We start from the raw sequence: 23,949 nt of genomic DNA on the forward strand, positions 1-23,949 counted from the left end.
TCAGTATCTATATTCATCTAAACTGTGCCCTACAAAGATAAGTTTTAGAGATTCCAATATGCAAAATAATAGCTAGCAGGATTTGCAAACTGGCAGAAAGATCAATTGATTGTTTCGTCTTGCCTTTTTTATTTTTTAATATTTATTTGGTTGCACCGGGTCCTTGTTGCAGCAGGCGGGCGCCTTAGTTGGGCTCCTTAGTTGTGGCAGGTGAACTCTTAGTTGTGGCACACATATGGGATCTAGTTTCCCGACCAGGGATCGAACCCGGGCCCCCTGCACTGGGAGCGAGGAGTCTTATCCACTGCGTCACTAGGGAAGTCCTTTGTTTGGTTTTTAAAAAATTGAATCTGAGTGTCCTTGGGCAGGGCAAGAAAGGATCCATTCTGACAAAGGCCCCGCCATATATTCACCTAATAATGCGATCTGTCAGGCCTCAGAGGAAGGCATCTGAGATTTTGACTCCCACTAGCCTACTAAAGCAGAAACTTAAGTAATGAGTGATGAGGAAAACTGACAATGCATACATGGAGGGTCTGAGGAACCAAGGAAGACCAAGATAAGTGTGAAAACTACAAAGGAAAGATGGAAGAAAAACAGCAAGATCAACTGAGAAAGGAAAAAAATCATCAGCAGATAGGAAGAAATTACAAACTCGCATGAGGCAAGACCTCTGTTGAAAAAGCTGGGAAGAAAAGGAAATTTTCTTAAAAGTAATAATTTTCACAGAAAATCAACAGGCTTTATGTAATGTTTTATGAAGAGATGTTAACCTTGGAATTTGAACATGAGTTTTGTAAAAAGAAACTCTGGGGAGGGGTAGGGAGATCATTAAACAATACTAGTAGTTGTTAAATACTATAGCCGTTCCATTTCAAAGGCTTATTTGTATCATATACTTAAATATATATATATATAAAAGACTACATTATATTCTCAACATTTGGCAAAATCACTCTCCACATCAGTTTACCTGCCAACTGAAATGCAAAAATAGATTTTTTAAATCTGTAATAGAAATTAGAAATGTGTAATAGAAATTAAACAAGAGACGTGTGGCTGAGTTCTTTCTCTTCTCCCTTCTTCTGTACTGTAAGGTTCAGCTTTACACAGCAGTGGAGGAATGGAACTTCACCCTTCACTGCCTTCTACTCACCTCTTCATCAGAAGGACCAAGAGACTTGACCCACACCTACAATTCATAAATCCCACTGCTTCCTGATGAAGCACAGTGGGATTAATTATAACAAATGAGTTGTGTATCATTCTGTATACTTGGAATATTAATCCCAGTCACTTACAGCCGGCTCTCACCCCAAAACGGGAATTTACAGGAGAAGACAAGACTCTGGACCCAAGACACCACAGCAAATCCAAGGGACAGACTTCAGTCCTGGAACAACTTTTCTGATCGCCGTGGGGTTTCCGTGAGGCATTCAAAGGCTAAGGTATAAGCCAAGCTCTTAAGCCAAAATACTGCTGACCCACCCGCCTGAAATTATCTGTTCTAATAAGTGAAACCAGCATTTATGCCTTGTAAATGCTGCTTATCTTACACTGGCAGACAAACTGGAAACCGTGTTTTAAAATGGATCACTAAAAGGAAAAATCCTGAGTTCAAATGGAGAGACACCTCTTGACTCCGAATGTTTTGGCTGCCTTCAGACATCAAAGGAAACTTTCATGAATCACCAGGTAAAAGCAGCAGGAAAGGAAGCACAGTTTGTGTGTTTGTTCTACCCAAACAGGACAATCACATAATAAATAGAAAAAAAAAAAAAGGCCTCTCCAAACAGGAATGTCCGAACACACCCAGATGCCTAAAATTCTCCTATTCTCAACATCCGAATTGTCTCTTCCCTCTCTTCGTGGGAAACCTGTTAACATTTCCGGGTCTGACAGAGTCCGAAAAGCCTTCCAACTTCCCTCCACAGTTTAATAAAATAGCCGGGGTAATTGACTGGCCGGTCCCAGCCAGGTCAAGCCGCTCTTTGAGGGCTCCTTGTTTCCTTCCCGGTGGTCCCTCAGAACCCCAACTCTGCTCCGCCATCGTTTACTTCTCCCCCCAACCCACCCCAGCACCTCCCCACTACACCCCGGCCCTGACCCTCCCCGGCCGGCCGCGTCCCCTCGCGCCCCGCCCCCTGCGCCTCCCCAACCGGGTCCCAAAGTCCCTTCCTCAGGCCCTCAAAGGCGACCCTGCCCTCGGGACCCGCCCCTCCTCACGACCCCAAAGCCACCCCACCCCAACCCCTCACCGGGTCCTTCAGTGGCGCGCACGCGGGCGGGGCCCCGCCCCCCGGGCCTCGCACTCCGGGGTCCCGGGGGGAGGGGACCCCAGCCCCAGCCACGCCCCCCACAGAAAATGGGTGACATGGCGGTCCCCACAATCCCCCGCCCGGCTCCTCTCCGCTCCTCCTCGGCGGGCCCGGCAGCCTCGCTCACCCACACGAATAGGCTGTCCGAGAGCAGGTACTGGGCCACGTCGCGGGCACGGGGTCCTCCGGTGCTCGGCCGGACGAGCGCGGCCGGGTCTGGCTGCACCGGGGCCGTTACCGGCTCCGCCTCGGCGGGCCCTGGCCCGGGCCTGGCCTCGGGCTGGCTGAGAGCGCGGTAGGCGCTGACGATGGTGCCGAGCAGGGCCAGGCCGCTGAGGCCCGTGTAGGTGCGGAGGCTGGGCCAGGGGAAGCGCTCGAGGAAGAGCAGCGGCATGGCGGCAGCGGCGGCTTCCAGCCCCCAGGCCTCCCCGCGCTGCGGCCGGGCCACGACGGCCTCGCGAACGGCGCCCACGGGCTCTGGCGTCGCCGTTGCCGTCGCCGCTGCCGCCGCCTCCTCGCCGGGCCGGGCCGGGCCGCTCCAGGCCGCTCGCGCCGCTCCGCCCCGCGCCGCTCCCGCTGCTGCCCCTGCCGGCGCGGAAGAGCCTTGGCTGGCTAGGGGCGGGCCGCCGCCCCCAGCAGGGTGCGGGCGGGACGGGCGCGGGGGCGCGGCCTCCGTCCCCCGCCCCTATCGGTCGCACCGCCGCCTGGCTGGCGAAGGCCACGGCCGCAGGCCCTGGGGCCCAGAACCCAGCATTATTCTCCGCCGAAACCCCAGCTCGGTCTGGCCCGCGGACGCACGGGGCACCCGACCGGGGCCGAGCCCAAGCGTCACTCAGGCCCGACGGCGCTGACAAGCGGTCAAGCCCTGGCCGCGTGGCCGATCCGCGGGACTCGGGGACCCCCACCACCGGGCGTCCGGCCACTTGTCCCTTCCCTTGCTTCCTTAAACGCCCCCTTAAGCAGGTTACGCCGGAGCACCCCCTGCGGGCCTAGGAGCTTCCTAGGTGGCTGAAAGAGGAGATGGTGCTTAGGGAATAATAGAGGCCCTGACCCCATAGAAAGAAAATTAACCAACGGTCTTAAATTCCTCGCAAATAGTTTCTGCTGTTTACTCCTAACCTCCAGCAGAGTCTAAAACGAATCTGATTAAGCAGGAAATAAAAATGTGTTCCCTCATACAGCAGGTAGGAATGTAAAATGGTGCAACTATTTTGGAAAGTGGTCTGTCAGCTCCTCAAAAAGTTTAAACCTAAGAGTGACCATTTGACCTTGCAATTCCACTCCTAGGTAAATAACCAAGAGAAATGAAAACACACCACCACACAAAATGTGCACACAAATGTCAATAGCAACGTTATTCTTAATAGCCAAAGGTAGAAACAACCCTAATGTCCCTCAAGCGATGAATGGATACCTAAGTTATCCCCTACAATGGAATAGTATTCAGCCATGAAAATGAATGAAGTACTGATACATGCTGCAACATGGACAAACCTTGACAACATGCTAAGTGACAGCAGCCACACAAATGCCACATAGCGTGATTCCATTTATTCCAAATGTCCAGCACAAGCAAAAACATAGGTAGACAGAGAAAGTAGATTATTTGGTTGCTTAGGGAGATGAGGGAACTGAAGTATAAAAGCTAAACATGGATTTCTTTTTGAGGTGATGAAAGTGTTCTAAAATTGTGGTGACTGTGGCACAACTCTGAATATACTAAAAATCTTTAATTGTATATATGGTGAAATATGTAAAGTATAGCTCAATAAGGCTGTTAAAAAAAGAAAGAAAGAAAGAAAAGCACTACCAAAGAAAAGTGCTATCTTGGAGGTCTTATTCCTCATTGTATCCCCAAGGCCTGTACTAGTGCCTGATGCAGAGTAGGTATTCAGCAAATATTTGTTGAATCTTACAAACTTTCAAAAGAAAAGGACTAAAATATATTCAAGGTCTCTTTCATACCTAATATTCTAATTCTAAAAGTTTGTTAGAAAACAAAAGATCGCTCAGCTCAACGTTATTACTATCCAATTTGTAATTTTTAGAAACATCCTATTAAAGGGCCTGTGATGAACACAACAGTTTGGCTTTTACTGGGGAGGGAGGATGAGCGTACACACACACACACACTTTTATATGAGATGTATATGATTATACTTTCAGTTCCCTTTGGTTCTCTACCTGCAGACATTTGATTAAAATGCTAAACTTTCAACTTTATTGGTAAATTAAGTTTTATATGGAAAAAAAGGATAGTGATTTTCCGCAAGTAACTGTTCTACTTTATCCAAGCCCCCATAAATTTTAAACCACACTATCCAACTATCCAAATTCAATCCAAGCCACAATAGTCATAAAATATCATATACCAAACTTGTCCTGTCACCATAAGAGGCTACTGTTAATAAATCTGTCCTTATTAAGGTACAGTATTCCACCATCTTGAATTCGAAGTGTTATACTCTGAGTTATATTTTGAGAGAACCACTACTTTCTAAGTGTTAAAACTTCAGGCAACCTGTTTCCTGGAATGACTTTGTGTTTAATAGCAACTTTTAACATTTGATTCTGACTACATAAAAACTATAGTCTAAATATTATACTTTTAGAAGCTTGTAATTTCTGAAGATTCAATATGAGAATAGGTGACATTAACCTAACTATATAAGGTTATTTTTTATTTGCATTTTAAAAGATCTTAAAGGTTTGCATCTGGACATCTCACTGGGATAATTAGTATTTGTTCTGCCAACATTTTGTCCTCACCCATTCCAAGAAGGTAGCCAGGCTTTTGCACATCCTTCCCTCAAGGATTTTTTTTTCAAGGACAGAACCCACCTTCTAAAGTCAACCAATGCTCCTGGTTCTTTGTACTGCATCCTACATCATGATAGGAGTGGGAAAGGAGACCAGACTCAGGGAGATGACTACTAGTGTGGCCAGGAAGGCTGGACCATAGGCATAGGGGCCACCTGCATCATTTGCATCCTAAGGCCCAAGTGTGGCAGGGAGGCAATGGATCCAGACTTAAGAAGCTAGTTCAGCTTGGACAAATATCCATGGAGTCCATGATGGAAGCTAGAGGTCTCCCCACCCCCACCTTCATTTCAGAGTACCGTTTATGCTTTCTGGATTCGTATGACTTTGGGTAGGTCCCCTATTCCCAATAATGACTGAGACTGAATTCCCTGCCATTTTGTGAGACGGGGGCTCTGATTTGGTTTGATTTAAAGGAAATAAATATAACATTTCACACAAACCAGAGTTGTGAAGATTCATATCTAGATACATTATTGCTCTTTTCATTTTTAAAAATATCCAAAAGCCTTCTATATTCATGACCTCATTTGATTTTCACCATCCCGTGAGAAATGCTGAGTAGTCTGGGTGTTGTTTAAGGTTCTCAGCAGCCTAGGAACTGAACTTCATCATCTAATCCAGTAGCCTTCATTGTGCTCCGATGGAATTCTGCTTGTGTTTTCATTAGCTGGACCAATGTGTTCCATTACTAAATCTAGCAGAGGGGAAAAAATAATCAAGTTCATAGGGAAAAAAGTAAGTTAATGGGAACATTTCAGTTTTTAGCTTTTCTTTCATAATTTTTCATAGCTCTTTGGTGCCTGCTATAAACTAGTAAAATTTTCAGAAAAACTCTGCAATAACTGTATCAAGTTTTGTTCAACTTTTGTTCAGATATAAAGTCTCAAGGCTATGGTTTTATTACACATATATTCCCACGTTTTGAGTAAACCATTTCTATTACAATAATGAAATTAAATTGCAAAGTACTGGGTTGGCCAAAAAGTTCATTCGGTTAACGAAGACATCGTTCAATAAATTTCTTGGTGAAAATGAAAAATTTTTACTTAAAACCAAGTGAACTTTTTGGCCAACCCAATATTACAAAAGTAGCAAGCATGGTGTCACAGCACATCATGACCACCAAGCAAGTTTGATTAAAAAAAAACTAAAGTCAATACTCTCTTTGGAAACTGAGTCCCCAATGATATAACACAGTTAACAAAATTGCATGGCAACTTCTAAATGCCAGTCTTCAGGTTCCAAATCCAATGACCCTTTCACATTGCAGGAAACCGCATCTGCCTAAGACAACTGCCAACACACAATGGAGGAATGCAAGGGGAGGGCAACATGGATGTCCCAGGTCTTCAAGCCCTTGCTGTTATGCAAGTTGTCTCTTACCTAATGTAATGGCCTCTGGCCAATGATACTGAAAAAGAACCGTGCAGGATTTCTAATGGCACGCTAAGATTAGTAGCCACACACAAAATCAGAGTCATTCTAATTTTTTTTATTGAAATGACGATAAAATAAAAAAAGAACAGTGACCATTTTAATCAAACTTTTACTTTACAAATATAAAAATATAACCAAAACTTGTTTCTTTTATACATTTTTCTATAAACTTAATGCCAGAGAAATTCTCAAAGCCAAATTATAAATGATGCTTGTACATTATGATGTGAACACAGCAACCAAAGTTTAAGTTTTTAAATGCGCTGATCTTTCCCTTAACAGAACATAATACATTTTCTCAATTTAGCTCTAGTCTTAACGATACAATCTATCACTAAAATACAAATTACATCTAAACTGGCTTAATCTAGATTTACTTAGGTTTTAGTCAGTTTTTTCACAAAAACAAGCTAGATAAATACAAGCTAATATTAAAATGTGTTTTATGGCTCAAGTCAAATTACAGTATTATACTTCTCATTACATATTTAGCAAAGGCAAACTGCTTCAAATGAGTCCAGTTTAACCCAAATAATGAGTAATGTAAAACATGTGGAATAATTATAGGAAATCAAACCTCACGCTTATATAAGCTGACTTGTATTACAGTCAGCTTATATAAGTAAAACCCACTAGGCCTTCTCTGACAATGGGACATACAAAATTTTGCACTCTCTGAAGCAGTCTTAGTGATGGGCACATACTGTTCCAAACACTATGAACTAGTGAAAACATCAGGTTTGAAGAACTCAAACATGGAAAAGGTACTCCACGAATTTCATCTCAAAAAATGAAGTCATTAAAAACCTGAGAGTGTAAGAGTCGCACCATTTAAGAAAGGGAATTTTAAGCTGATTGCCTTAAAGGAGGACCTCTACCTCTCACTTCTAATTAGCCATGTAAGAAAACAGACTGGCTAGTTTGGGTATGTTTTATCCAAATAAAATGCTAACTTAACAGAACCCTTAAATATACAAAATAGGGCTTCCCTGGTGGTGAGAGTCCGCCTGCCAATGCAGGGGACACGGGTTCGTGCCCCGGTCCGGGAAGATCCCACATGCCGCAGAGCGGCTGGGCCTGTGAGCCATGGCTGCTGAGCCTGCGCATCCGGAGCCTGTGCTCCGCAACAGGAGAGGCCACAACAGTGAGAGGCCCGCGTACCGCAAAAAAAAAAAAAAAAAAATAATAATAACCGAACCATACGATGCTAATTACAAGGGAAGACAATGATAAAAAGTAAGAAGTCTTAACTACTGTTAAAAGTACAAATTCATACACAGAATTATCATAATGCTATTTTAAGTATTATCTAGTTTTAAAAAATCACAAGTCTTCATCACATAGAAAAAAATAGATTTCACTTTTCTTCAAAGGGATGTCAATCCTAAAATGATTTAAAACATTTGAGTAAAACTTTTTAGTTTTTCCCTCAACCTACTGAGTATTTTCCAATGCCATTTAGTAGTCTTATGTAGAGTATTCACTACTCAGATTACTCAGGGAAAAGAACACGGCATATATTGTAATTATACAATGCAAAAGTGGGCTCTCATTTACAAACAAACCTGGAATATAGAAGGCATTCAAAAATATAAGTTAATCAAGAGCTCATTTAAAAACTAGTCAGTATTTATTATTTAGAGAATTGGAATGCACATTTTAAGACTGTTGGTTCTTGAAGAAGTGTGATAAGAACTTACCTAATGAAAGTGTTAAACAGTACCCTTGTACCCTCTTTCTAATGGAATATATCAAATTTGAACTTCCCTAGTTCTACTATTTTCATCAGGAAACTTAACAAGTGAGCATTGGGATACAACTATAACTAACCAGTTCAAATACAAGTTTTAAAAATTTGTGTTTGTGTTATAAATTTTACACTCAAAACCAGATCTATTATATTCCAAAGTTACTAACTCAGCCAACTTACTGTTTTTCTCACTTAAGCCCCAGGGTATGGATGACTGACTCAAGCACTTATACAACTGGGAAGTAATGCTCAAGAAAGAATTTCTAGGTCAAAGCTTAAGTTACAAAAGGACACAAGTGGCCTCGAATCAGATGACTCTTCAACTCAAACACTCCTTACTGACAGCACTTTATAAATCACACCAAGAAAAAGTCTGCCTCTCCTCACTCTCCCCAAATGGCAGGAGCTAACACACCTGCAAGTCATCACTGCAGCTTTTCACTTGGATTCCAGAAACAATCATGGAAGGTGGGCTAGATCGAGCCATCTCCATCTCTGCCTTCCCCAATCTTGTAGGATTCATCAGTGAGCTCACCAGTAAAATTACAGTTAAGTTAGAAACAAGTGAATGTAAACCAGAAGGGCCGGACTGTTACACTTGAAGGAGGATGACTGTCCACAAAACTAGGGGCTTTTTCAAAGGAGATCCCTGGTCATTTTTGGTCCTGGAGACCGGTGCTCACCTACTACTAAGCATGGGCACAGTTATAGTCACTATTAGATACGTAATTGTGTGAAGATCTGACAGGACCTCAACTAAATAAACTTGAATGTTTATAAACATAATTGCTCAACTGCTCTTGGTCTGATTTTCTCAAGTCTAAATAGGGAATAATGTATGATGTATCTTTCACATCACCCAATATTCAGGAGAACAGCCCTGTGGTCAGTACCATAAAGACGTACAACTAACCAAAAGGTCATTTCTATCTATTAAAAACATTAACTGTGTCAATCTCTTTAAGTAGCTGCATCTTATAAGATTTCCTCTACATTAAACCTACAGTCAATCATTTGTAATAAGGCATACACAATATACCATTAAGCAATAACACGACCAGCAAACTCTTTTGCCTTAAGATTTATTTTTTAATTCCCTCAAATTTGATCCTAATTTAGCAGTGTTTTTAAAAGATTTTTTAATTTGGTATTTTTCTCTTAGGCTGACAAAATCTAATTGATTCAGATCATTCCAAAATATTTTTGAAAAGGCTTTGTGTCACTTGTTAAAACCAAATTTTCATCTCTTTCACTGTAACTTCACGTCAATTGAAATAACTAACTTTACAATCCAAGAGTTCAAAACGTAACAGGCCCACTTTTAGAAACTTCTTTCACCTTCACAGATCATTTTACCACGGTTGTAAGAATAACTAAGATACATAAATTCCAACAGCACAAATGTTGGAATTTGTGCATTATGGGGGAGGGTTCTAATGAGCGCTGGATCTCTCTCTTTTTATACCAATGCCCAAAACTTTCCCCAGCCTAGTCAATTTTAATAGTTTCCCGTCTGTTTAATTAGGATCTGTTGTTTGTGAAGTAAGATCTGGTGATACTGGTATAAAATGTACTAGTCAGTAATACACTGGGAGTTCTGCTCTAATACAACTCATTAAGAGTGTAAAACTGGTACAGGAGTTGCACCTTGGACTCACTCAAGCAAATCTAGCTCCCAAAAGTAACAGAAGATCCTCATCACAAAGATCTGCAACACGGTTTTAGAGTATACCCCCAAGAATGGTATCAGAGCAAGGGTCCCACAAACTTTATTGACCTAAACCTGCCATTGTCTCTTAACATTCACCTGCCTAGTGGGGGAAAAGCAATCCTTGCCTGTAAGAATTTTACAAGTTTAATGTGAAATTAAAAAACAAAACAACAACAAAAAAACAAATAGAAAGAAGTCCACTTTCTTTAATGTTGTACAAAAAAGTATAAGTAGAACCAAAAGTAAATTAAACATTATCACATTTGTTTATACCACAATCAAATTTTTCATATTAACTTTACCATTCAAACAACAGAAAGTAGGTGGTAATTAGGGACTGGGGAAGAGATAAAACCAAAAAAACTTTTCTAGCATGTTTACTCTACACTGTGTATAGCTGTGCTCACAGAGACGGCTTCCCTTACTTCTCTGCTGCGCAGGAATTCAGTTGTATATAAAATTGAACCTGAATTTTAAAAAGAACAATATCTTTATTAAAAACAGTATTATTTACATAGTTTCTACCTTAGTTGATAAAGAAATTTATTTGGACATTTCAACCCTCCCTTGACATTTTGGGCATTTTCCACACAGAGACCCCCTTTTCTTCCACCTGTCACATCTTACACATTATATAACAGTATCGCTGAATACTTACAATTTAAAAACTTTTAAGAGTGTAAATTTGATTAATTATCCACTTTCCTTGAGGGAAGGAAAAGTTATTATACCTCATTGTATTCTGACCACTCAGCACAATTACTGTTACCTGATAAGTAGTGTTTAAATAAATGAATAATATGACTCTTTTTTCATATCCCATACTTCACCGTGTAACCCATCAGCAGACCAAAGCAGAGGAGCAAAAGATGAAGTCTGATTTCTGTGCCAAAATAGAAATACCAATTTCATACTAAACAAGCTTTCATAGAAGGCCAAAATCACTACTGAAAATTTTTTTAAACTAACATTTATTAAGCACTTACCAGGTGCCTGGCATAATTCTAAGCGCTTTATATGTATTATTTCATTTAGTCCTAACAATTCTATGAAGCTGGGACTACCATCTGCATTTACAGATAAAGAAACAGGTATAATAATTTGTCAAAGGTCACATTGCCAGGAGGCAGTGAAGATGGAATTCAAATCCATGTAGAATCCATATTATTAACCACTATGTTATTCTGATTGACTCAAGGACCTCAACCAGTACAAGTCAATTTAAAAAACAAAACAACACACATTTCTCATCACTCCATCTGCCTTAAAAAAAAAAAAAATCAAATTCCATGTAAAAATTCAGGACTTAATCCCACATGCCCCAACTTGGGCCTGAATAGATTTCCAAATGGAAAGAGAATATGTATTATACCTAGAGATTCAATTCTCCACATTTTTATATACGTAACTCCCATCATATTTATTATCCTCATATTTATTATACATTGCTGACTACTATTTTACCATCTGTTCTTTGAATGAAGACTTCAAACTTAACTGTAGAGAATATCAGATTTGGGGAGGAACAGATGCACAAACACCAGAATGTCATGCTGCAACTTAGGGTCTGAGGACACAGTCATATTTAATCTTTGGCTTAATCTGCACAAGACCTAAGGATCCATCTACTGTCTTAGTTTCCTTGAAGACCAAAATTTATGAACTGTTCCTCCTCAAGTGGCTTGGATTATTTTAAATCTGGCAGTTTAGACTTATCAACCACAAAACATCCAACTTTCCATACCTGCTCAAAAGCTGGGGGAGACTAGAAATGATGGGTCCATATCCAGGTGCATTGTCATACAGTTCAAAAAGTGGTGCAGCTACCAGCTTGTAATTTTTAGGGACTGCAAACAAGGCTAAAATAAGATAAAACAGTATTCATTTTCTATATTTTCTTATATAATCACTGCTTCTACTTCGCTAGTAAAGTATAACCAATTTTACATTTGAGAAACTTTTGAGGAAAAAGTTAACTCTCATTAACACACTTTGGTTGTGTCTTTTAAGCAAAGTTCATAGTCACAGCTTTGAAACTGACTCTCCAAAGAGATCTATGCTGTTAACAACCACGAGCACCTTATGAGTGCTGGCCCTGGGAGAAGGGGGAGAAGACCCCTGAGCTTCTAATTCATTTTGTATTCCATTTTAAAAGTAACAAAAAATGAAGTAATTATTTGTTAATATGCACAACAGAGCTAAAGACTATATTAAAAAAATCAATTCATCTGTCTCCTAAAATTTTCAGTTTATCACAATGTGAAAATCAATACAAACAGCTAAACAGTTATTAACAATACTATAATCTGGTATTTTAGGCTCTAGTTACTTACTTTTCCCTGTAACATGACTGGCAGATCCAAGAAAAAGTAGGTAATTCTGTATAAAAATGGTATGTGCTTTTAGTTTAATGATAAATCCCCAAATGCAAGGAACTTGGGAAAAACACAAATAGAAGTATCCTTGAAATTACACTGCAAAAGTTTTTAGATGGCTGCCTTCAAAAACAAAATAACTTACCCTTCTCTTGAAGCTGAACCAAAAACAACTTCTTATGTTCCTTAGGTTTTGTAATATGTGCAGGAATATATGGATACTAAAATAACAAGAAAATAATTTGTAGTTGCCAAGACATCCCTGATACCTCCCATGCCTCCACTGACCAACTTCTCCTGTTTCAGACATTAAGCTCAAATATCAGCCCTCTGAGACCAAGTTACTCATAACCCCAACAAAATATTAACATGTATACCATGGCTTCATTTATTTCTTACATGTTTACTCCCCAATATACTGTAAACTGCTTGGAGAAGAAGAATCCTTTCTAGTCTTCCCTTTACCAGGATCTGGTAATAATTTATTAGTACAGATGTACTAATAAATAAATGCTTTAATAAATATAAAATATCAAGCAGTAAACCATTCAACTGTTCAAGACAATTAAATATGTACACATAGGATTTATTGCTTGAGAAGTTTAAACACAATGAAGTCTGATATTAATGTTTTTAATAAAAGTTGTCTTTTAAAAATATATCACTAAGTTAAATTTTCTAGAATCTTGATGTGGACATGTTTACTATATTAAAAGTTTAAATACAGCCCGTGAGGTATTTAACAGGACATTCCTCCCCACAACAACCACACACGCATATGGGACACATGCTGCAGGAACACCAGGTGAGCCGTCTTTGTCAGCTGGACAAAGTCAAATTGCTTGTGAAAAATGAGAAAATATTTTGAAGAATTTAAAGGGATGAAGAGAATCAGAGAGAGAAGGTTGCTACCTGAGAAAGAAGAATTTTAACACAGAGAATTTTACAAGTCTGAGATAGAGACTTCTTTTTGTTCTGTGTGCGTATAATGAAAACCTCTCCTACATCTCCCCATAATACATTCAGAAAAATCTACTTTTCTTTTGGAGTATTTGAGGGCAGGGGAATTAACAAGTGCTGAAAATAGGCGTAATGAGAAAGGAGGATAAAAACAGTGGCTGCCAAAAGGAGGTATTATCACCCCCATTTTATGTAAGGAACTTGTGCAGAGAGCCTAAGTATCTTTCCCATGATGATACAGCTAAGCAGCAATGCCAGGATTCAATTGAATCTATCCAACTCTCATCTAACTATAAAAGCCTATGTTATTTCCCACTATGCTGTCCCAATGGCACCCAACCAGTACTCTGGCTAGAATAATTATGTACCAGAGCCATCCCTAGGGTATAATGAATCAAGACAGTTATCCTAGACTTTGGAGGTACCCTACACAATCATGAAAACCAGGCACATTGGCAGCAACAGAGACAAAGAAGTGAGAAGAGCCTGAACAGCACAGTGAGACCTGTGGTTCACATACAACAAAAGTTCCCAAACCATGGCCAAACCAGTGACCAGCATTACCCCAGTTTTCTTCTACTCGAGGCTATATGTTCCTTTTTGTTTAAGCCTTTCTTTTCCATTCGTCATCTTGGTGTTTAAGCCAACTGCACTTTACACAAAAAGACCAGGGACATGGTGTGATGCTCTTTTCCCACTGACACCTAACCAATACCCTAAATTTACTAAATAAACACACAATCCTTATGTCATATCTTGTACTAACAGAGCCAAGCTTAGGGTTCAGTGAATTAAGAGAACTGTCCTAGAACCGTGGTAGGGGAGGTGAATGAGGGTATTCAGAAAAGTAGCCTGGAAAATGTTGGTATTATTACTGAGCATTTGCCAGTTAGATCAAGGAATGTTCAAGAAACCAAACAAAGTTTATAATAATTGTTCTATTTATCTTTGGACCAGAAACTTCACTATTTCCAGATGAAATTATACTTTCCTAACGCCAAGACAATTCTCAGGTAGTGAGCATGAGCACCAGCTTCCACAGCACCTTCTCTTTCTATCCTGCAGCTACACCAGAGTCAGAAGACAACAAACAGAACAGTCCTCTGCTTGGCTAATATTCTGTGCAATTCTTGACCTGGAACATCTTATCATGCAAAGAAGTTATCAAAGGCATAGAGCCTTGTCAGAAGAATTCAGGATCCAACTTACTAAGGCTCCCATTAGTCAAAAGATAGGAAAATTTGAGCATTAGTAACATTAGCAATCATTATAATGGATTAAAATACATCAAATATATTGAAACCCTTTAGGTCAAACGACACTTTAAAAGGTCACCAAAAGAGATGCTTTTTGTGCTTCTCATCGGTTTCTCATCCCACCTCAAATTTCAGGGAGGCTGTGCTTTAAAGTGTCAAAAAGCTCCCTTGCTTGCTTCCAACATCCCACTCTTGCTTTTCAGCCTCAAAGCATTTCCAAAGCCCTGGAAATTCTCTCAACCAGTGATAGGTCTCAACATGAAAGGGCAAGGGAGTTATTACAACCCTCATCCAATGGGAGATGGAAGTCCCTGGCCTTCCATCCTTCCAACAGACAATTCTGAGGTGCATCCCTCATGGTCCTTAGCAGGATCAATCCAGTTACTCACAGGTGTAATAAGATCAATTATGTACCTTTTTAAAAAAAAAAAAAAAAAAAAAAACTTCTGCTGCTTCTGGTCTCCCTTTCCCTGCACTCTGCTGCTTCCTGGGATCACATCCCAAACAAACTAACTACCTGCACCCAAGTCTTTGTCTTACTCTCTTTTTGAATAAAGTCATGACTTTGGAGGATGCTAAGAAATTAACTCATTCTTCTGAACACCGGTAAGTAGAGGAAAAGAAGCATCTGTTTCTTCCTACACAAACTATACCTCAGGGTAACAAATAATTGGTAAGTTTTTCTTTACATAAGGAACACAATCCTGATTAATTAATAGATCTAGGAAACTATTACCCATGAGCTACTAACATTATGAAAAGAAACAACCAGACATTAGAAAATTCCTGATGGAAGTAAACAATACCACCTGTGGTAGCCAGGCTCCAAGATCACCCTCAATGATTCCTGTCTCATGGTATCTCCTCCCACAATGTACTATGTTGGTCTGTGTGACCAATAGCATACAGCAGAAGTGATGGTATGTCACTGCGAAGATTAGGTTATAACAGACTGGGACGCCAGCTGTCTTACTAGGAGTTGCCCTATGGAGATGCTCTCACAACAACTGAGGGAGGCCTTCGGTCAGCAGCCAACAAGGAACTGAAGCCTTCAGTTCAATAGCCCAGGAGGAAATGAGAGGTATGCTCACAAATACATGTGTGAGCTTCGGATCAGATAATTCAGCCTCAGTCCAGCCTTCAGATAATGCAATCCCGACCAAGAACTTGACCATAACTTAGCTGGGTGACAGAACCACCCAGCTAAGCAGCTCCCAGATGCCTTACCCTGAGAAACTAAGATAATAAATGTCTGTTGTTTTAGGCTGCTAAGTTCTGGGAAAATACGTATACAGCAATAGATAAATAATATATCACCTATGACAAGCCTTGTACCCACTTCGCAAAAAAACTGAACCCAAATCCAGTCTCGTGATCTAACTAAGCAATTTATATAGGACACGGAGGAGAAAGCTATGTGTTCAATAATACCAGGGGAATGCAATCAGCAATGAAAACACTAAGGACTTTAAATGGCCTGTCTCCATTAACAAATAAATTACAAGGAAAAAAAGAAAAACAGGGAGCCAACCTACAGAAGAAAAAGAGACTTAAGAGACTATCCTAGGGACTTCCCTGGTGGTGCAGTGGTTAACAATTCACCTGCCAATGCAGGGAACACAGGTTCGAACCCTGGTACAGGAAGATCCCACATGCCACAGAGCAACTAAGCCCGTGCGCCACAACTACTGAAGCCGGTACACCCTAGAGCCCGTGAGCCACAACTACCGTGTGCTGCAACTACTGAAGCCCACGCACCTAGAGCCCATGCTCCGCAACAAGAGAAGCCACCGCAATGAGAAGCCCACGCACCACAATGAAGACCCAACGCAGCCAAAATAAATAAATAAGTTTTAAAAAAGAGACTATCCTAATTCAAACAAATTATAAAAATAAAATTTGAAACTATCAGGGATATTTGAACAGTGACTACACATTTAATGATATTATGAAATAATTTATTTTTAGTATGATAATGGTAGCACTGTGGTTATGTTTTTAAAAAGATCCTTACTTTTTAGAGATGCACATTAAAATATTTACAACTGAAATTATATCTAGGATTTGCTTCAAAATAACCCAAGATGAGGGCAGCAGGAATGGAGCAGTCAGGGGAAGGACAGGGTTGGTGAAGTTTGACCATGAGTTGCTAACTGCTGAGGGTGGATGATAGGTAATGAGGTTTGTTTACTTTTACTATTCTATTTTTGCATATATTTGAAATTTTCCTTTAAAAGAAAAAAATGCTTGGCTTTTTAAATTTAAATTAAGTAGGGAAGAAACGAAATTTCAAGTCAAATTCTACTATGATCTTTTTAAATGGCTGGAATTAAATCAGCTTCCTACTTCCCCAAATGCCCAGCAAATGTAACTGAACACTAACCTGAGGAGGTTCAAAATTTGGTCTCCACCAGTTACCAATGCAGTCATCAATAACCCAGTCTTGCAGGACTCCATCTTGACGACCCAATATCTGTCAAAAAGAAATGATAGAGCCAGTAAACAACTAAATGTACATAGCCATGAATATCCTTCTTCAGTGAAGAAAGTATCTTTGGCAGCACTCCTAATGGAGACTAATGGCTAATATGCCTCCCACATGGATTTCCTTTCTATAATTTGTTTATTATTTATTATCTGCGTCACTCTGCCCAAGACACACTATTAGTTCAAAATTAGCAGTCTAGCATCAACATAACCATGGAGGACCAACACATCTGCTCTATGTCCTTGCTATGCATGGAAAACCAAAGGTGATCAATTACCTACACCAGCCAACGGCATACAATAGTTTTTTCTAGAATCAACTGTAGCTTTTGTAAATCACCCATCTAACCAACCTATAGAAATAAGTGTGCAAAATTCACAATTTTCATTTCTATAAATATGTATAACATAGGATTAAGGTTAATCAAAGCTATATTCTATATATTTTAATTGGTCAAAAATTCGTAATGAGAAAGAACAGTTCCCTGTCCCACTTCACCACTCCCACTGGCTATAACTTTCAACTCTTAGCTGTTTTCCCCCAATATTTGCCTCTATTTTTAAAAGCATTCTTCTTGTTTTTAAATAGACAGTTTATCTCAGTTTCACATTTACAGAAAAGTTGAAAAGATCGTACAGAGACTTCCCATACATCCCATACCCAGTTTTCCCTACTTTTAACATCTTACATAAGGATAGCACATTTGCCACAACTGATGAACCAATACTGATACCTCCTTATTAATTGAAGTCTGTATTTTAAACAGATGACCTTAGTTTTTACCCAATGTCCTTTTTTCAGTTTCCAGAATCCCATCTAGGATATCACATTATATTTGCATTTCTCCTCAGGCTCCTCTAGACTGTGACAGTTTCTCAAACTTTCCTTATTTTTTATAACCTTGACAGTTGTGAGGAGTACTAGTTAGGTATTTTGTAGAATGTCCCTCCATTAAACTGGTAGAAGTCTGTAAGTTTCCCTATTCAGGATGTAAACTTTCATGTATTCTCCCTACCTCCTCAACTTTTTCATTGTTTAGTGTTTTCTGATTCAATCTCTATAGAGAATTAATCAGCAGCCAGTATTTGCCTAAATGTACAGAGTGGGGAAGACGATCTAGGTATATAAATAATCCTATACAGACTGCCAGTCAATTCAGTTTTCAGTCCATGCATGCCCCCTCTTTCACTGGCACTAGGCACTCCCAATTCCTTGGCCTTTCTGGTGTTCTACAGTGCTGGGTCCTGGACTTGCCCTTCTGCTGGGCTGAGGTTCTGGCTAAGTCAGTTATGATTTGCTCATCTGCTTTCTAGCTTCTAACAGTTTTTTCTTGCTGCTATCTCATTTTGCACTCCCTCAATCCTACTGGATTTTTACCTTTCTAAAACCCCTTTACTACTTGTCGGTAGAGTTCTGAGAAAAAGCTGAGGTAAGCAGGTAGGTTCAATCTACCATATGTAAATGAAAGTCCAAACACAGCACAATATTTAAGAGTTGTAATGCATTTAAAAAATACAAAAAAAGACAAACCAATAGGTCAAAGTGGTAGAATTACAGGTGATTTTAGTTTTGTCTCTCCTACTTTCTGTATTTGCCAAACCTGTTGTACAGAATATGTATTAGTTTTGTAACTAAGGGGGTGGGGGGATTGCATGCTAAAAAAGAAAAATATTTAATAATGAAAACAGCTTACAATCTCAAAAACCTCCAGCATCTATATGCATTTGGCCCCAAGTCTTTAGAGACAGACATTAGAACAACTTCTAAGAAGTAGCACAACTTGGGCAAAGCCTAAAAGATATGGGCAAAAATGAAAACAGGTATATAACAGGAATCATTCCCTTGTCAAAATTCTATTGACACCTATTCTGGAATAAAACTACCTGCATTCAAATCTCCAGCTTCACGACACATTAGTTGTATAACATCAAGCAAGTTACTTGAACTCTCTGTGCTCTAATTTCCTTATCGGTAAAACAGGATTAATAATAGTATCCACTTCCTAGTGCTGTTATGATGAGTAAAGGAATTATCGCATGTAAAGCACTTAAAGTGCTTAGCAGTCAGTACTCAGTAAATGTTGTTTCATTAACCATTATTGCTGTATATACAATATCAATGTAAAATAATGTTAAGATAAAGGAAGTATAAGTATAACTTGCAACTTGCTTAGTACAATAAACATTGTACTAAGATTCTCAGGTTTAAGTTATATTTATTGAAAACTAAATAGTTAAAATAAACTCATCCCTTTCAAGACATAAAAAAACCTGATTATGCATTAAGTTGATGGTATTTAAATGAGCATTAATGAAACCCTCAAAGTGGTTAAATAGAAAAATACCTCTGTCATTAAGCGTTTTAGTCCTTCAACTTCATCTTCTCCTGGGTTAAGCTCACCACCAGGTCTGTATAAAGGTTAAGAATTTCAGCTTTCAACTTAATACAATTTGGGGATAACAGAAAAAACACAATAATAATTATTTCTATCAAGTAACTGCATAACACATTTCAGTATCACATGATAAGGCAATCAAAGCAAACTAATGTCAAACGGAGGGGGAGAATGTGCTAGAAAACTGAATTCATAATGTTAAGTCGCCTGACTTACAGTACACAAACCTTAGTTTTAAATAAACAAAATAGGTACCGCTACATAAACATCACATAATTGCTGGAAACCAGTCCATCCCACTCTTTTCTCTCTGGACGTTATCTGGTGATAATGGAGTCGAGAAACGCCCAGAAAGCAGCGGACCCACATTCTCTAGATCTTAAGAATGGGGCATTTTTCAAAATTTCCTAACTAGGTATTTGAGAACTCTCTTTTTGGTACAATCTGGTCAAATAGTTGTGGACTAAACACGTATTGAGAGATTTATGAGCTTAAATGAGAAAACTAAACAATTATCTATAAAAATGTAACCCATTTTAAGAATAGGAAACACTATTCATCCTAAGCAGGAAATAATATCAATTGTTCTTAGTAATGCTACAAAGACACCTAGAAATTGAACTCAGACTCATTTGTTTCATAGGGCTCCTATCAAGCTCAGTCACTAACATCAACAATACACAGAAACATGCAGATTTGTACTTAGGCAATAAATGAGCACTGCACTGGAGAAAAAAATGCTTTTGAGTTTCTCTTTCTAAAGACTCCATTAACAGCAGTGTTTGTTGAGATAAATGACTAAAAGCTAAAACTGTATTCCAAAGCTGCAGAGAACAGCAATCCTATTAAAAGTTGTTAATTTCCAATGACACTTACAGTTTAAAGAAAGTTGTTCCCAGCTGTAGCAGTAACACATGGGGTAGCCGGTGCTCATGGACAATCAAAACCCCTTCTACAGTCCTCCTCATGCCAATTTTATCAAATTCCTCCCTCATGCGCTGAAATCTGGCTGCAACGGAGCTGTCCTTCTCATAGAGGGGCTCTTTTGTACCAAAAGTGTAATTGGTTAGAGGGTACCTGTGATCCAAAGACAAACATCAGAGAACTGTAGAACATAACTTAGCAGGACAGATACCAATCACGTATAAGGAAACCATGGTAAAAAGTTTATATATTACACTCAGAGACAATAGGATATGTCCAAAATTAAACAACTAGTTAATAAAACAGCGGAGACTAGAATCTAGCTCTTTGGACTCTAAGGCCAGAGTTTTCATCAGAACAAGCTGCTACTTCATACTTGGAACTTTCAAGCACAGATGACAGTATCCTTAAAGTCCTTAAATGCTTAGAGGAGTGGCTATCTGAATAACTGGTAATCTTCTGGTTTTAGATCATGGATGCTACACTAACACTGCCAACCTGGCTAATGCGCCCTTGGGTTCCTCTACTAATCTAATCATAAATTCTATTAATTATGGGCGCTAATGGTTAATCTCTCTTTTTCTACAAGCTGAGTCACCACTTTCCATCATCTCCCCAGTTATTTTCTATTTCTCCCAGTCAACAATCTTCAGACTTTTCTCATACCTTTCTTTTTCAGATGAACTTTTCTTTCCCTTCTAAGCCTTTTAGCCTTCTGCATTTATTCTATTCAGTATCCCTATTCTTCCTTTCCCCTCATTTGAATCTTTTGCCCACTAGATGTAATCTGAATATTCTCTCCTCCTTTATCAAGAATTCAAAATATGACTTATATTGAAGACAGTTTTCTTCTTGCCTAGTAAGATTTTTTCCTTAAAGATAGTTTAAAAACTCGTATTTATATTTCATCACAGGTACTACCTTGTAACCCCTCGATCATAAGACTTACAATAAGAAGCCTTTGGTTATAAGCCTTTGAGTAAGAATGCTTTGGCCACACCTGTCTGTCCCCAATGCATTTAGTCTACCAAAACACCTTGCATTAGAAATCAACAACAGCATAACTAATCCACTTAGTTATTCTTGAAAGGGGAACAAATCAAGGTTGCCAAAACTTATAAAATTACTTTAATCCCAGAAGCCAAATTCTAGGCATAAGTGAAGCAGCTCTAAAATAACTAAAATGAACTATTTCCAAGATGCTTTAAAGATTTTAAGAATTTCCCCAGTAGACTCAGTGCTAAATCTAACATCTTCATCACTAGCAGCAGCAATCCCACACAGCACTGTGTGCCCTGCAATTAAAAAGAAAATGCTTTATATATATTAACATGTAGTTCTCACAACCTGAGTTAGAAAGAATTAAAGACAGCTATAACACATCTCTACTGTAAAAGCCAGCTCTCCCATCACGAGATGCCATCAAGATGAAATATAAGAATTTTCAGCTGTGAAATGAGTGCCAGCCCAGATACATCTGTAGTATTCCCATCATACTGTGAGCTTTGTAAAGCAGGGACTACACCTTACTTCCTCACCCCTGTATACCCAGCATTACTCCCAGTGCCGGCTACAAAGTAAGCATTCATGCAATATCTCATACAATACTTCCTAATAAAATATATTGGAGAAGAGAGAACTTGTTTTCAATTCAGACCATTACTCACCCACGTGAACTGAGTTCACAACACAATCATTTCTGAATACTGTGTTTATATAGGAGAGGAAAGCTACTGCAAATCCATTAACCCATAACTTTAATGGAGCAAAAATTAAAACATTTTCACCGTTAGTTCCATATAATGGCTTGATGCAAATTGATCCAATAATCAAGGTAAATCAAGGGAAAATTGTGAGTCCTAGTTCTAATTACCAGTGAAAGTAATCCAGAAGCTGTGCTTTCACATTTTTTAGAAAAACATTTAGCCTTTCCCATTTCATGGGAATATTACGAGGATTTTTCTAAAGACATCATAGGAAATTAAAATGCTATTATGTTAGTGTAATAGCTAAAGATATTAACTTGTATAATATCTACTAGTTCCAGATTTCATAAACCGAACATTTTTATTACCTAAATTTCCAGTACCTGTTTTGTCAAATAAAACAACAATAACCATCTTTTCAATTTCAAATCGCTTTTGAGGAAAGAAAGTTCATTTATTTGAATATAAAATAGAGAAACACCTAAAGTGTCCTACCGAAACACCAGTATCAGTAAATCCTTGCACCCTTTAAATACTGACCAGCATAAACTGGCCGTTTTCTTCCATTAGAGTCAGCACCACACGGTGCCTCACAAACTTTCAGAGGTTATTAAAAAAAAAAAAAAAAAAAAGCACACATAATTTCTTGAGCAAGACACAGCCCGAATGTCAATTCCCTGTCACAGCGAGGTTACTTTTGAGAGCGGCTTCGAAATGCAATGGCTTGAAGAGCTTAAACAGAAAGATGCTGAAAATAAACGCAGCCCGCAATGGGATCTCTGGAGCTTCATTGTGGTCCTCGCCACGGTCTGAAAGCCCAACCACAATGAAAGCCGCAGCCCCCTCCCAAGATGGGCCCTCCTGGGCGCTTGGATCCTGTCGCTGCGGCAGGGAAGACACGTGAATGCATAGGGGGAAGCCAGATAGCCCTGAGCAGACGAATAAAATGTGTATTCAGGAGCTGAAACGCAATAAAGCAAGGGAAAAAAACTAAACCCGCGCATTATAGCTAGATCTCGAAATCTATTAGAGCAAAGCGAAAACTGCAAAAGCGATGCTACGTTATACCACTCATACCAAATAAAAACACACAATACGATACCATACACGCGATGCTAAAGGATAAACACCACGGTTTGCGGCCGCTTATCTCCGGAGAGGTGAGGAAAGAATGAGTTCACAGCAAAGGGGGTTTTCCTACAATGACTGAATGCAGGGGCATGGGAACAAGCTATCTTTCCAGAAAAGGGAAAACCCTCTCAACTAGGACTCTAGCCCCGTGGTGCTGGAGGTCGAAGAAGCGGAATCCCCCGAGGGTGCGCCAGAAGGAGAGGACTGGAGTCTTTAGGGGCGCTCACTACGAAGGAGATGCCGACAGGACAGCGCGCGAGGGCCAGGCCGCACTTACAGGTTGATGGTGCGCTCCAGGGTGAGGGGCTTGGTCTGTTGGATGTACTTGTTGCCGAACTGGTTGACCCCGCGGGGCCAGCCGGTCTGCGAGCGATTGGGCGGCACCACGGACATGCTGGCGAGCTCGGGCACTAGCGGCGAGCGGAAAAGGTGTGGCAGGGAGACGTTCCCTGTGCGGGCAGCCGTTATCTGCGACCCACTCAGCAACCGCCGCCCGCCATTAACAAGAAAGCGCCCGAGGAGGCGTACGTACGCCGGAAGTGCAGCCAGAGCCTCTGGCGGCAGGAAGTAGAGAGGCGGTGGCCTGCCCGACCGAGCAACATCGATCCAATCGCTGCTGGGATGGCCACAATATCTGGAGCTCCCATTGGTAAGTCGGGTATGGGGTCCGCCTCC

At 39.9% G+C, this 23,949-nt stretch overlaps 2 protein-coding genes across 5 annotated transcripts in view; both read right to left on the reverse strand.

Annotated features, from left to right (window-relative positions):
- The window catches only part of AMFR (autocrine motility factor receptor), a 41,938-nt gene extending 39,039 nt beyond the window's left edge, over positions 1 to 2,899 (reverse strand). The window contains exon 1 of one of the 2 annotated variants that reach the window (XM_019935795.3): positions 2,446 to 2,897. In XM_019935795.3, coding sequence (XP_019791354.2) covers positions 2,446 to 2,712 — 267 coding nt within the window. In that variant the 5' untranslated portion in view covers positions 2,713 to 2,897. Of the gene's footprint in view, positions 1 to 2,445 lie in introns of both variants that reach the window. The other variant, XM_073795564.1, reaches the window with a different exon arrangement.
- Positions 2,900 to 5,581: 2,682 nt separating this feature from the next.
- Positions 5,582 to 23,795, reverse strand: NUDT21 (nudix hydrolase 21). Of its 3 annotated transcripts, XM_073795568.1 has the most exons (8): positions 23,552 to 23,795; positions 20,390 to 20,590; positions 19,463 to 19,526; positions 17,014 to 17,103; positions 12,560 to 12,635; positions 11,784 to 11,898; positions 10,809 to 10,922; positions 10,226 to 10,505 (listed from the first exon to the last, which is right to left on the reverse strand). In XM_073795568.1, exons 1-7 carry the CDS (start codon positions 23,665 to 23,667, stop codon positions 10,823 to 10,825), a joined length of 762 nt encoding a protein of 253 aa, XP_073651669.1. In that variant the 5' UTR covers positions 23,668 to 23,795; the 3' UTR covers positions 10,226 to 10,505; positions 10,809 to 10,822. The 3 variants fall into 3 exon arrangements, with proteins under 3 accessions (XP_019791357.1, XP_073651669.1, XP_004313177.1); XM_019935798.3 differs by lacking the exons at positions 10,226 to 10,505; positions 10,809 to 10,922 and adding an exon at positions 5,582 to 5,835; XM_004313129.4 differs by lacking the exon at positions 10,809 to 10,922 and having other exon boundaries at positions 23,552 to 23,794.
- Positions 23,796 to 23,949: the final 154 nt, after the last annotated feature.

The sequence above is a fragment of the Tursiops truncatus genome, chromosome 19, assembly GCF_011762595.2.
Source record: "Tursiops truncatus isolate mTurTru1 chromosome 19, mTurTru1.mat.Y, whole genome shotgun sequence".
Lineage (NCBI taxonomy): Eukaryota > Metazoa > Chordata > Mammalia > Artiodactyla > Delphinidae > Tursiops > Tursiops truncatus.

Excerpts from the sequence above, each read along its gene's own strand:
- NUDT21 (XM_073795568.1), bottom strand. The coding sequence starts at position 23,667 with ATGTCCGTGGTGCCGCCCAATCGCTCGCAGACCGGCTGGCCCCGCGGG. Across the intron at positions 20,591-23,551 it reads CTGGAGCGCACCATCAACCT|GTACCCTCTAACCAATTACA; the intron begins GTAAGTGCGGCC and ends TTTGGATCACAG. Across the intron at positions 19,527-20,389 it reads GGAACAACTTTCTTTAAACT|ACCTGGTGGTGAGCTTAACC; the intron begins GTAAGTGTCATT and ends ACCTTTATACAG.